At 41.4% G+C, this 14,561-nt stretch overlaps 1 protein-coding gene across 13 annotated transcripts in view; it reads right to left on the reverse strand.

The window, feature by feature from the left end:
• MLLT3 (MLLT3 super elongation complex subunit) overlaps positions 1-14,561 on the reverse strand; it is a 236,238-nt gene that overhangs the window by 34,595 nt on the left and 187,082 nt on the right. For 11 of the 13 annotated variants that reach the window (XM_053288054.1, XM_053288057.1, XM_053288052.1 and 8 more), the window contains 3 exons: positions 5,958-6,036; positions 3,099-3,182; positions 2,219-2,351 (listed from right to left, as the gene is read on the reverse strand). In XM_053288054.1, the coding sequence (XP_053144029.1) occupies positions 2,219-2,351; positions 3,099-3,182; positions 5,958-6,036 (296 nt within the window). The remainder of the gene's footprint in view (positions 1-2,218; positions 2,352-3,098; positions 3,183-5,957; positions 6,037-14,561) is intronic. The other 2 variants (XM_053288058.1, XM_053288061.1) reach the window with 1 other exon arrangement.

Consider the following 14,561-nt stretch of genomic DNA (forward strand, 5'->3'; position numbering starts at 1 on the left):
ATGAAAGGACCATTCCGAAGGCAACTGTTTCTGGGAAGAGGCCCTCTGTGTCTGGTAAGGTGACCACCTGGCAGTTTTCCGTGGTTTGGGAGTCAGTGAAGCATACGACATAGAACGTGCTGTGCTCCTCAACTTCTGAACTTTCTGGAGCGTCATTCGGGCCACATAAGTGGAATACAGTTTGAGGTCCTATGATGGGGAGACAGGCTTCGAGTCAGACTGTATGTCGAGCAGGGACGAGCCTAGGGAAATGACTTCTGATTCCTGGGAGCTAGCATCATTTTCATATTCGGGCTCCGGGTGAGCCAGAGGGTCTTGCATCATGGGCGTCAAATCCGAAGGGGAGCCTTGTTTGCTACCTGGGTTGTCCAGTATCGAAACGGAATGTTCTGCCTGCAAACTTTGGACAGGCATGGTAGCCTGATGCAGCACTGGAACCGAAGGGGGCAGTTCATGACACTCATTATGATCCCTCGGCGAGCGTTGCAGTGAGTGGGAACACAGCCTCCCTTCCGAATGTGATTGGGGTTCACGCCAATCCCTCATCATTACTGGTTTCCCATACATGGGACCTTCTGAGTAACAGGACCCATAACAGGGTCGAACATAGTCTGAGTAGTGAGACCGATAGTCCATTTGGTATCGATCACACTACCCAGAGTCCTGGCACCATGCGCTGTAAGAAGGATCAGCATCCACCAAGGGTGAGCGATATTCTGGTGTCCGGTATCGATCTTGATACGATCTATCATGACGGTCCCAGGACCAATCCCATCTAAGTCGAGGGCTGTTCTTCCGAGTCCCATCAGGTACCACAGTCCCTAAGAGGGATACCCTCTTGGTGCCTTTGAGGGGGCAACCAGTGTCTAGGCATCCACGATGTGTCTTCTGCTGGCTTGGCTGGAGAATAAGCTTCCTCCTCTGATGAAGCGCATTCCATTGCCACCTAATGTTCTCTACTCGATCTAGCCTGATTGTGGGCTAAATCCACCGACTCCACAGCCATGGGTGAGCTAGGTTTTGTCGACACCGATGATTTCTGTGCTGGACGATCAGAGGCCACTTTAGTCTTTTTGGCCACAGGGGCCTCTGATGTAGGAACTTCCTCTAATTTCTTCTTTTTGGGCATAGGAGGGAGGTGTTGACCCACCAGAAAATGACGATGCAACTTCTTCCTTTTTATCTTCAGTACCGACCCTGAGGTATTTGGGGAGGACTTCGGTACCACAGGCGCCTGATGCTGAGGGAGGACCTCCGAGCACACCGGCTGACTTGTTTCCGACGAACGGAGAGCCAGATCCCACAGGGCTGCATGCAGGTGAGAAGCCCTATTTTTGCGAGCCTGCTTCGTGAACTTCTGGCAGTGAAGACAGGCCTCAACAATGTGGGATTCTTCCAAGCACAAGAGATGCTTGGTATGAGTATTGGAGGAAGGGATCTTAGATCCGCAGCAGATACATTTTTAAAGTTTGTTGTGCCTGGCATACACGCTGAAGGCTGGCCAGCCACCACACTGTCCCAGCTGGGATCGGAGCTCCAAGGAAGGGAAAAAACCCGCAAGAAACAGAACGCCAAAGAAAAAACACTACTATGCGAAAGAATTAAAAGAACAAAGAAAGAAAAACAAAGAAACTAAAGAAGCAGGGAGAAAAAACAACAAGGGGATATCTTGATCCTACTCATTGCCGAGCTGCAGACTCCATGGTGTTCAGTGAAGCACAGACAAAGAAAGACTGAGGGGATGAGTAGTGGCGCAGCTGCATATAGCCGCTAGGGGTGGGGTTCCCACCCAAAGCAGGAAAATTGAGCTTGTTAGGTTCCGACAAGGTCTCTGTGCAGGCGCATAGCCCATTTGCGTTGAAAACAGAGACCACATAGAAGAATAGGCCATTTTTAAAGAGGATGTTCTGTTTCAAGCTCGAAATGGCCCATTTCAAGTTGAAATGTTTCACTGGCAAAACATTCTGCACATCCCTAGTACATGATTTGTTATACTTCATCCACTGTGGAGACTGTACCTCCTGCACGGACTCTCTGGATTCCTTTCTATCCCTCATCCCGAGATTTCCTAAGTATTTCCTTTTTCTTTCCCCCACACACACTTTGTTTCCATGTAAACCTAATGAGCATTTTCCCCTTTCCCTTTACCTTAGAATCTTGACTGCTCTCAGCTTCAGCTTTGGAAGAGCTTGGAATTTTGCTTTTTCAAAACCCTCACCTGCGGCCCCTGCTTCCTCCATGAGTATTTACAGGTCTCTCCATCTCAGAGTCATTGTCATTCTCATCTGCTTCATCAGATTCATCTTCATTATCATCAGAATGCAGATCTTTCATTATAGACCTCAAAGGACCTGGCGAACAAAAACAAAACGGAACACAAATCAACAACAAGCATTCAAATGCGAGTCTACCCATTGTTCAGTATTATAAGCAAAACAAGACCTAACACAGTTTTAAAGAAGGGGCGGGGGGGGGGAATGATGACTTGAGCATTAAACAAAAGACATAATGCACAGGGGGCTTATGTAGCAAATGCTTAAACAAAGTCAATTTATTCAAAGACCAGTTGACTTAAAAGGGATTATTTCAGTCAACAAAGAGACTTGTGTTTTAAGTCTTTGCAGAATTAGTCCCTTGGAATGTTAAGTAAAGCAAGTTAGCTTTCGGCACAAGAAAATTCATCTTTAAAAAGCAAAAAGGAGATTAAAAAACATACAAAAATCCAAAAGGTTATTATAACAGTATCTCATACCTAAAAAGATGTAAAAAAGAAACTACTAGTAATAGCGTATTTTGTTACGTTAATCCATGTATAGAAAGTCATAGTCTAATAAATCATTGTGATTGCAAGTTGCTCTGGCCAAGGCATTCTTTGTCTGCCTGTTTTTGATCTACTTAGATTTAGCTGTCCTCTTTATTCTAAGGTCAATGTCAGGTCAAGCAAGCTCTTTGCTAGTGCTCCTATGTATAAAGTGTGTCAATGCTAGTAACAGAAACCTATCTTTATCCTAGAACCAAACAGAGATACTAAGCCTGCTTCATTAATAAAGTTGCATTAAAAGAACGGTTTTAGAAACAGAGTTCTTTTTAAAACATACATTTTTCTTGTTGTTGAACACGTTTACACAAAAGGGCATAGTGGTGAACATAGCTGAGAAATGGCAGCTCTTCACCAAGTTCATCTCGGGAAGACACAAAAAAGAAAAAAGAAGAATCAAGCTGTAATATGAGCAGATCTACAAAAAACAAGCTAGCCCAGTGACAGACAGAGCAGTGTTGTGATGGAAGCAATCTTTAATTCTATTTTAGTTAAATATTAACATTTCAAAATAATCCTGCTTTCCTCACAAAACCATCACAACTTTTAAATTAAGGCAACATTGAAATGCTCATCAACATATGATTGGTTGGTTATGCAAAGTGGTTAGTTAAACTGTAATATATATTGTAATGATGGGTTAGATTTTTGAATGTCAAGTGTATTTTGTTATCTTTGTTTTAATACATTTTTTAAAGTATTGTATTAACAATCAACCATACAGCACTTCTGGGAACTTATTATAGACATTATTTTACAGAGAGAAAGAGAAATAAGCCTAAGAGACATTGCCTTAACCAAGCCCACTAAGAGAACTGATGGGAAAGACGTGAAAAGTTTAAATCCAATCACCATTCCTTTCTTTAAAATATTAATGAAATATAAGAACTGCATATAGGCCATGTTCATATGTATGATACACATTTAGAAGCTGGTGACATCAGTTTTTAAAGAAAACTTTCTGTGAAGCTAATCTATTCTGAAGTCTAAATTGATAAACACATTTCTTTAAATTGTGTGTTTCACTTTTAAACATTTCAACCAAAGAGATTTTGATTCCTATATTCCTAATGTAAATTTAAATAAATACACTATGAGTGTTGTTTCCTACAAGAACAGGGGGACTAGAAGTGGGGGGGGGAAGCCTGCTTTGCTTCAAGGTTTAATGGACACACACACACACACACACACACACACACACACCATAGTTTTAATACACAAAAAACAGGATTTAACTTAACTGGCACCAGGATTTCAGGTATTTATACCTGCTTATCTGCCTGCAAAACTAATGGGCAATGCTAATACAATGGTTTGACACACTGTATATCTACACAGTGGTATCAGATGTATAGATTTTTTATGATTTCCCATTTAAACAGTAATATGCTAGCAAAGAAACCATTAGGAGTGGGCAGCTACAATCATTCTGAATTAAAAATATACACAACTGAAGGACTTAGAACTTCACAACATAGAGCTGAATAGTTTTGGTAAATGGATCCAAGATTTTCAGTTTTAATATATCCTGAATTTAAAACAGCTGGTTAAAACTATATACACTGTACTATTTATAATAAAAACGACCCAACAGGAATTCTCTCAACTATTTACATTTAAACTGGTTAGGGCAGTATCTCTTGGTAGATATAAATTCTGGCATTTTAACAACTGAAAAACAATTTGCAGCAAAGGCAAAGTCTATCAAGTCAAAGACGTTTGTTGGAGTTTTTTGTTTTTTTTTTAAATCACTTCTGGAAGTTGAAAGTGTTTTTATGTACTTATGCTTACTGATCCTTCCCTGCCTCCACCCCCACCCCCGACCCCACAAGCTTAAGATAGATGACCTTTTTGGGATGTGCTAGTTGTAATAGAGGCAGTGTTTTCAGGTTATTATATCCAAAGAAAACTTGTTTCATTCCTCTGTTTCAGAATATAGTGCTTTCCTTCTGCTATTAAGAGCTCACTCACTCATCACCTTGGACTTCAACTTTCACTTATGAAACTAGTGTCCATTTGTGTGAGTCAATAACTGGGATCTTTCTACTGTGTCAACTTCAGTGACGTTCCAACATGTATATTACAAAGATGCTATAAGCTTAGCTGAGCTCAAAAGCTGCATTGCTCAAGCAAATGGGCGATTCCTATTAATGAAATCTAATGTGCGAAATGTGTCTAATGTGCGAAATTCTAATGCTGTGTTTTACAATTGCAAAAGGTAGTTCATTTATAGATCTGATCATTTAATCCCTGCTAAACTGGGCAAGGAGGCACATTTTGTTGCTGCCCCTAGACTCTGGAATGCTCTCCCGGTGGCCATTCGTTCCTCAGACTCCATCACGGCTTTTAGAAAGCTTTTAAAGACTTGGCTTTTTACCCAGGCTTTTACATGATCGTTTTACTGCGGCTTCTCTGTTTTTATCTGTTATCTGTTATGTTTTTATGCTTGTTTATATGTTTTAACTTGATGTTTTTATTGCTTGATGTTTTTACTGCTTTTATTGTATGTTTTAACTTTTGTAAACCGCCTTGGGGTTTTCTTTTAACGAAAGGTGGTATAGAAATGTAAAAATAAAATAAAATAAATAAAAATAAAAAATTTTCAAGTGGTGATTCTCTTATATTTAGTAGGGGAGAGCAACTGCCAGCCTTGGAAGACTGGTCTACCTGCTGACGCCAACAGGTAGACCAGTTCTCCCTAAAAAAAGTGCAATTTTGAAGCCCGTTTCCCCAACAAGATGGGCCTCAAAATGGTGCTTGTATCACCCAAAGTGATTCAGGTGATTTGTCAAGACAAGTGGTCAAGTCAGTTGTCCTCAATCAATTCAATGGTTCTGCGATGCAACTTCAAATCCAATAGCAGAATTTGGTTCATGAATACCCCTACAAGGAGCATCTTCTCATCATTTACTATATACAACTGCTTGGAGAACTCTTTTGTTGAAAAGTCGTACATAGAATATGTTAACAAACCAACTACAACTTTATATGAATGTTGTTACCTAACCTGAGTCAGGGCTGAATATAACCTAACCAGAATGTAAAAGACAGGGGGGGGGGGAGAAGAAGCTCTGAAATGGCATCTGTTCAATTTGTCTCACATTCACACCCTTGGCAATTTATCTCCCTTTACTGATACCTTGTTGTCGACTGTTCTGAGATGGTGTAAAACTGGAGCTGGAGCTGGAGCTTGAACTGGCAGGACTAGGTTGCTCAGACTTGGAGAAGAGTGGGGATGGGGATGGGGACACAAGTAACAGAAAAAGTAAGTTAGTATATTAATTTGCTCTAGAAATGATTAATTATAATTTACTTTGGAAAAAAGGTCTCAAATGATACCACCACGATCCCCAGCCACAGTGGCCAATAGTATTTATTATTTATTTCTATACCACCTGATACAGAAATATCCAGGAAGTGTACAAGTTAAAATATAATATAAAGACAATATAAAACAGTTAAAATTAATAAAACAGATAAACATCTCAATGAATAAAGACATTAATTCTTTTAATATAAAGTAAGCCAGGAATTATGGGAGTTGTAGGCCAACATCAGGACCAAAGTTGAGCAGCCCTGTGATAGGAAAAGCACCCCACCCCCATTCCATGTGCTAAGGATCCAAAGAAGATAGAATAGTTTTGAAGTATGTTATGGGTCAAGATTGAACAGCTACATACAGACACATTAAGCAAATGACTATAGAGCTTAGAAGAAGCTTATTGTGCTTATTATATTATTAGAGCTTATTATGCAACCAGCCTAGTGTTAAATTGTGAGCATGTCACATTTTGGCTTCTGTGTTTTCACTGAATGAATCCTGGTTCAGTAAACCGAGAGAGAGAGAGAGAGAGAGAGAGAGAGAGAGAGAGAGAGAGAGAGAGAGAGAGAGAGTGTTTGTGTGTGTGTGTTACTACATTTTGGCTTCTGTGTTTTCACTGAATGAATCCTGGTTCAGTAAACCTAGAGAGAGAGAGAGAGAGAGAGAGAGAGAGAGAGTGTGTGTGTGTGTTACTATGGACCAAAGTCAAAACTGTAGAAATGCTCAATAAGTGGAACAATGGCAAAAATGAGCACAGCATACATTTTTATAGCAATGTGGAATACACTTTGTCCCCTCAGTTTTCAAAGCAATATATAATCACCTCAGGGATTATTCAAAATGAAAGTACATCTTAACATTATTAAGAATGACAATCCCTTTATGTTATTCGAGTGAGTAAATACATTTTCATCAAAAACACAGCATGTTTCACCCCCTTCTGCATTTAAAAAACATTTTATCCAAAAGGACTAGTTCTCCCTCCCCCACTCCAACCAAATGTCTGGAATTCTTCTTTCTGATGGCACAGGAGTGCTGCATGTTGGTGAAATTGGTGAAGTTTTCAGAGTGAAGACAACCAAGAATCTACTCAAGAGGAAGCTGTGGACTGAACGCAAGCCATGAACATCCTACACTGGAGACAGCACTTACCTACACTGGAGACAGCAGCATTTACCTTTCCTACCTTTCTCACAGCGGTGCTGCAGGGAAGAGGTAATGCTATTTTGCCCTAAATTTCAACTATTATTTTTAGCTTTAGCAGAGGGTAGAAGATTGACATAATACGTCCTGATGACTCTCAAAGGTGTTAACCTTTTTGGGATACTTGAAAAATGTCCCCAGGAGGGTACAGGAGCTGGTGAGGGCTGCTCTGGCCCAAACATGTGTGGCTTGTGACTCGTGCTCTTCCATCAGGCCTTTGAATGGCAAGAGATTTTTTGAGTAACATTTTAGCTGCTGTTGTGGATATGGTTATATTTAATCCTGTGTTTATGGCTACCATTTAATTTTTTACTGTTTTCATGTTATTGTTGCTGTGTTCTAATACGTCTTCCTTTGTATACCATCTTGAGGTCAAAAGACAAAAGTCAACCTAAACACACAATCCATCAATAGCTTACAAAAAGTTCCATGACTGTGGGATGAGCCCAGCTTCCTCCTGACTTTACAGCTTATAATTGACATACATATTAGAGAATGCAACACTGGCTCAGCCATTAGTCCTGCCGCCATTTATCTTTCAAACTGCCTGCCTTTAATTTTTTTTTTTTTAAAGATGCACCATGTATATGTTTATCCATTCATTTGCCCCTTATTAGTAAAAAAAATATTTTTTAAAAAATAAAAAGCTGCCCTGGGTGACATCTTGGTGGTTGCCAGTCACTCAGGCTGTGCATTTCTGCTATAAATGTGTAGAAACATGTTTTTCAGAGATTTACCGAGAGGAAAATTTGCACTTCCAAATGGGCTCCACTTACCTAGAACATGCTACTCTGTCTTCACTCTAAGACTGCAATCCTGCATACCGTTAAGGTAAGTATGCAGCCAAGAGAGATTATTTCAGGATAGGGAGAGAACTTTGTGATGGGACAGCACTGCATGGTCTTGAATATTTCTGGCCTGCTGAGAACTTTGGCCTTCCAGTTCCCACCTTGCTATGTCCTGGCATGAGGGCTTGCCCCAACACTGCTGCCAGGGCTTTGGGCTACACACAACTGCTCAGCTTTTGTACAAGGTAATAAAGGCATATTCAGGATATTAATAGCTACAAATTCCCTGCCTAATTGATAAATCACTATATCCATTACAAAAAAAAAATTAGCACCAATAATATCTGCTAAATTCAGTGCTAACTTATACTTTCATATCTTCTGTCAGCTTACATAAGACCAACAGTTGCTCTTTTGCTATAAATCAATCTATTGTTGCCCTTCATAATGAGAAGACAGATTTGCAGCCTTTTAAAACCTTGCCTCACAATCAAAAAGGTTGTGAGGCAAGTTAATGGAACATCTCTTTTTTTCTGAGGACACTTGGGAAAGGGGGAAAAAAGGAGTCAACATCTGTTCCTCTCAGATGAATGACATCTGTAGTTCTTACATATAGGACTGATCCTGGAAGAGTGAACTGCAGACTCTGAAGCAGATATGAATCTTCAAGTGTGCACAATCTATGCATAGTGCTTGCTTGTTCCAATGCATGGCTTATGTCCAATGAAGCCTACACACTGAGTTGCCTATGTGTATAGGTCCAACCCATGTACTCTTTACTCCTCAAAATCTGGAGGCAAACGTTATGCAGGTCAGGCTTACATAGGCTGGACTCCAAATGCAAGCATCTAAGTTGCCAGCATGAGGATTTCAGTTGGATCCAGAGACAGGTGTGCCCAAAGAGAGCAAGTCTGATCCCTCACCATCTGTGGACTATACACAGCTGGAGGTTTCCATGAACAGCATAAGAAACTCAAAATCAAGAACTAAATGGGACAGTGGTCTTGACTAGGTAATAGGCTGCAGGCAGATTATCATCCTGCCCTCCCTCTAGGGGAGCGATCCAAGAAAAAGTGGACAGACATTTGCTAACTGAAGAATGTGAAACATATGGAGAGTCCGGTGAGATGCACAACAAATGGTGGGAATGTACACAGAAATGCAGCCATAAAAGATGGAATGTTTCTTGAGTGAGCAGCCACGCGCCAGGTCCTTCTGTGCTACTGGCTTTGCCTAATATTCCTTTCTCTTAGCCCTTAATTCTCCAGTCCCTCCTCTCTTTAAGCCTCCTCCATCCTCCTTTTCTAGATCTCTAATTCGTCCCCCTCTCCCCCTTCAGTCCTATGTAGTGAATGCAATTATTAGAAATTAAATCTGTATCATTTCTGAATATATCTTTCAGCACTAGTCATTGTCAATAGCTAGCATCAACTATTAGGAGCAAGTCTAAATATACCAAACAACCTAGAAACAAAATGCCTTTCGATCAAATGGTTTAATTGAACTTCCTCAGAGTTTTCATCACTTTCTTTGTGGCAGGCTTCTGTACTTTTAAACAATTGTATGGCAGGAAGAATTCAACATGCAGCTTGAGCTAGGAGATTTAACAAGGAGATTCAGCTATACAATACCTGTGAAATTTCAGTCTTATGCAGCTGTTAAAAGGGACAGCACATCAGTCAGGAAAAGGGCAGCAACTATACTGTGACAATTCTTACAGGACAATATTAATAGGCAACAATTAAATTGCATTTTCCTGATTTTTATTTGATTCTATTTATTCTTACCCTCTTAAACAAAGAAAATTATGAGTCAAATATCGTATACAGCTCATTTGATATGGAAATCCTTTAAAAAAGTAACGATTGACTTCACCATACTTTTCTTTACTTGGGCCTAATCAATACAGCTTGATATATGCAGCTATGCTGCTCTGATTATGCCAGTGTTACAGCAGTGAATACAATCCCCAGGCAAGATCCACAGTGTGGATAACTGAAGTTGTCTAGGTGGGTCCATCAACCACTGGCAATGGATACTGGGATCTTCTATAGTGAAAAGCCCTGAGGGATGGCTGCAACTTAGATTGCCTGCAAATATACAAAACTGTCAGGTACATTCTCTACAAGTTTACCACTGGGAGCAAATCTGTTTAGTCCAATCTCCTGCTGCAGAAGAGCACCACATAAATCACTTCTCCTGGATTACATTCTTATATTTGTCATTATTTTAAATACACATGAATGTGGTAGGGGCAGTCTATGAATGGTATTTTACACATCCCAGATGTATGAAGATTTTGAGTTGGTGTCGACTCCTGGCGACCACAGAGCCCTGTTGTTGTCTTTGGTAGAATACAGGAGGGGTTTACCATTGCCATCTCCCACGCAGTGTGAGATGATGCCTTTCAGCATCTTCCTATATTGTTGCTGCCCGATATAGGTGTTTCCCATAGTCTGGGAAACATACCAGCGGGGATTCGAACCGGCAACCTCTGGCTTGCTAGTTAAGTCATTTCCCGCTGTGCCATTAGGTGGCTATGCACTACAATAACTGTATTATTAATTTCACCTGTCTAATAGAGAATAGATCTGTCAGTGCTATTAGCCACAATGGCTACATAGGATATAGAAGTTAAAAAGCTGTATATTTTATAGTATCAGGTGCTAGGGACAAACAAGTGAGCCCTGTTTCTTTCATATCCTGTTTATGAACTTCTCAGATACAGTATATTTGGTTGCCTAATTGCACAGAGTGTCACATGTATGATTATCTGCCCAAGAGGCAGAAGTCCTGGGTGTGCACTTCGTACAAAGAGCTCTTGGCTCTCAGGGAACAGGTTTGTTCCTTCGAAGTCAAGGTGGTTGACCTAGAGAAGCTCCGGGAGGCAGAGGTGTGCGGATGATATCCTCAGGGACGTGATAGAGGCATCCTACTCCCAGGCTGACAGTGCTTCTGCTGTCATGGAGAGTGAAGGTCTCAGGCAAGGAGAACATCGGTCTGAGGAAGAGGGAAACACTTCCTTAGCAGGGACCCCTTCCTTGGGTGACGCAACCATATCCTCTCACACAGTGGATACCCCTCCAGGTGGTGGGGGCCTCCTAGTAATGGGTGATTTGATCATTAGAGGCATAGAGAGATGGGTCTGCAGCCTGCATGTAGACCACACGGTGACTTGCATGCCTAGTGTGAAGGTTGCGGACGTCACACTGCATCTAGGTAGGCTGACAGGCAGTGCTGGGGAGGAGTCAGCTGTTGCGGTGCACGTTGGCACCAATGATGTTGGGAAATACAAGCAGGAGGTCCTGAAAGCCAAATTTAGGCTGCTAGGTAGCATATTGATGTCCAGGACTACTAGGGTAGTGTTCTCTCAAGTGCTACCTATTCCACGTGCAAGTACAGTGAGACAGGGAGAGCTGAGGGGTCTCAATGTGTGGATGACACGGTGGTTCCAGGAGGAGGAGTTTCCATTTTGTTAGGCACTGGGATACATTTTGGGGCAAGTGAATCCAGTACAAAAGGGACGGGCTGCACTTGAACCAAGATGGAACCAGACTGCTGGCACTTAAAATCAAGAAGACTGCAGAGCAGCTTTTAAAATGATACCTGGGGGATTGCAGACCAGAACTGGGAGGTACCTGGTTCAGCCAGCAAAATCCTGTAAGCTGCGTGGGGGCACACGTTTCGGATAAACCACAAGGGGACAGAGCAGACCCAGGAGCTGAGCAGAAGGAAACACATGGCAGCTTGCCAAAAAGGTCAAAGGCTGGTAAGGGGGATAGCACACACCAATACCAGGAGAGGGACTTGGCATATAGGTGTCTATATACCAATGCCAGAAGCCTCCAAGTGAAAATGGGTGAGCTGGAGTGCTTGGTTACTAATGAAGACATAGATACAGTGGGTATAACAGAAACCTGGTACAATGGTGAGAACCAGTGGGACATGGTTATTCCTGATATAAACTCTACAGAAGGGACGTGGAGGAAAGGATTTGGGGAAGAGTAGCACTGTATATCAAAGAAGGTATAGATTCCAACAAGCTAAAAAAGGTAGGTGGACTGGAGTCCTCCACAGAATCATTATGGGTAACATTACGAGGACTGAAAAGAAATGTGTTACTAGGAATGTGCTATAGCCCTCTGGATCACAATGCTGAGAGTAACCTGGAGCAGGAGAAGCAAATAAGAAAGACAGGCAGTAATAATGGGTGACTTCAACTACCCAAACATAGATTGAATAAATTCACATTCAGGTAATGAAAGAGAGGTCAAATTTCTAGACATGCTAAATGACTGAGCCTTAGAACAGTTAGTCATGGAACCAACCAGAGGGATGGCAACCTTGGACTTAATCCTGAGTGATGCCTAGGACCTGGTGTGAGATGTCAGAGTTGCAGAACCATTGGGTAGAAGTGACCATAGTGTGGCCCAATTCAGTATATATACACAAGTGGAGAATTGTCAAGGAAGTCCCACACAGTTGTGTTGGACACCAGACAAGGAAACTTCTCAAAAATTAGGGGACTGGTAAAAGGGAAGCTGAAAGGGAAAGTCAGGAGGGTCAAATCACTCCAGAAAGCATGGGAATTATTTAAAACTACAATACTAGAAGCTGAGTTGGAATGTGTACCAACAAAGAAGCAAGGTATTACGCAGTTCAGGAGGACACAGGCGTGGCTAACACATAAAGACAGGGAAGCTATAAAAGAGAATACAGCTTCCTTCAGAAAATGGAAGTCCTGGCCAAATGAAGAGAACATGAAGGAGACAAACTCTGGCAAAAGAAATGCAAGGAGACAATAAGGGATGTAAATAGAGAGTTTGAGGAGCATAGAGCTAGAAGTGTCAAGGGGAATAACAAAAACGTCTTTAAATATATCAGAAGTAGAAAACCATCCAGGGAGGTGGTTGGCCCCTTAGATGATGGGGTGTGTGAAAGGGATTATTAAGGAAGATAAGGAGATTGCAGAGAAGCTGAATAAGTTCTTTGCATCTGTCTTCACAGTGGAGGATGCTGACCATATATTCTCTCCCAAATTGAGCTTTTCAGGTTTAACAGCAGAAGAACTGGCCAAATTGAGGTGACAAGGGAAGATGTTCTAAACTGTCTTGAAAAACGAAAAAATAAGTTGCCAGATGGCATCCACCCAAGAGTTCTGAAGGAACTAAAATGTGAAATTTCGAATCTCCTAGCAAAAATATGTAACTTGTCCCTAAAATCAGGCTCTGTACCAGAGGACTGGGAAATAGCCAATGTAACTCAGATCTTCAAAAAGGGATCCAGGGGGGATCTGGGAAATTGCAGGCTGCTGAGCTTAATTTCGGTGCCGGGTAAATTGATGGAAAGCATACTTAAGAACAAAATTGTAAAACATTTAGAAGGAAAGGCCTTGCTGAAGGAGAACCAGAATGGCTTCTGCAAGGGCATGTCTTGCCTCACTAACGTTTTGGAGTTCTTTGAGAGTGTCAACAGGCATGTGGATAAAGGTGATCTACCATATTTTACGGACTATAAGACACGACGGACTATAAGACGCACCTTAATTTTAATCCAGTTTTTCAGAGTTTTAACATATTAAACTGTTAAAACATATAAGACACTCCTGAATTTTGGCGGATATTTTTCGAGGAAAAAAGTGAGTCTTATAGTCCATAAAATACGGTAATTGACATAGTATACTTGGACCTCCAAAAAGCTTTTGACAAAGTTCCCTACCAAAGGCTCTTGAATAAACTTAGCAGCCATGGGGTAAGGCGTTAGGTTCATGTGTGGACTGGTAACTGTTTGAAGGACAGGAAAGGAATATAGGGTAGGAATAAGTGGACAGCTTTCACAATGCAGGGAAGTATGAAGTGGGGTCTCCCAGGGATCTGTACTGGGACCAGTGCTCTTTAACTTGTTCATAAATGAACTAGAAGTTGGGGTAAGCAGCGAAGTAGCCAAATTTGTAGATGACACTAAACTATTCAGGGTAGTGAAATCCAAAACAGATTGTGAGGAGCTGCAAAAAAATGGCAAATGTGGTTGCAAGTGTAAAATGATGTACATTGGGGCAAAAAATCCCAACTTCACATATACACTGATGGGATCTGAGCTGTCGGTAACTGACCAGGAGAGAGATCTTGGGGTCGTGGTGGACAGCTCATTGAAAGTGTCAACTTAGTGTGCGGCAGCTGTGAAAAAGGCTAATTCCATGCTAGGAGTCATGTTGGAAGGAGTTGAAAATAAAAATGCTATTATAAAGCTCTTATACAAATCTATGGTGCGGCCACATCTGGAGTACTGTGTACAGCTTTGGTCACCGTATCTTGAGAATATTGTAGAACTGGAAAAGGTGCAGAAAAGGGTAACCAAGATGATCAGGGACCTGGAGAATCTTCCCTATGAGGCTAGGCTAAAGCATCTGGGGCTCTTTACCTTGGAAAAG

Source organism: Hemicordylus capensis, chromosome 2, assembly GCF_027244095.1.
Source record: "Hemicordylus capensis ecotype Gifberg chromosome 2, rHemCap1.1.pri, whole genome shotgun sequence".
In the NCBI taxonomy this organism is placed as follows: Eukaryota; Metazoa; Chordata; class Lepidosauria; order Squamata; family Cordylidae; genus Hemicordylus; species Hemicordylus capensis.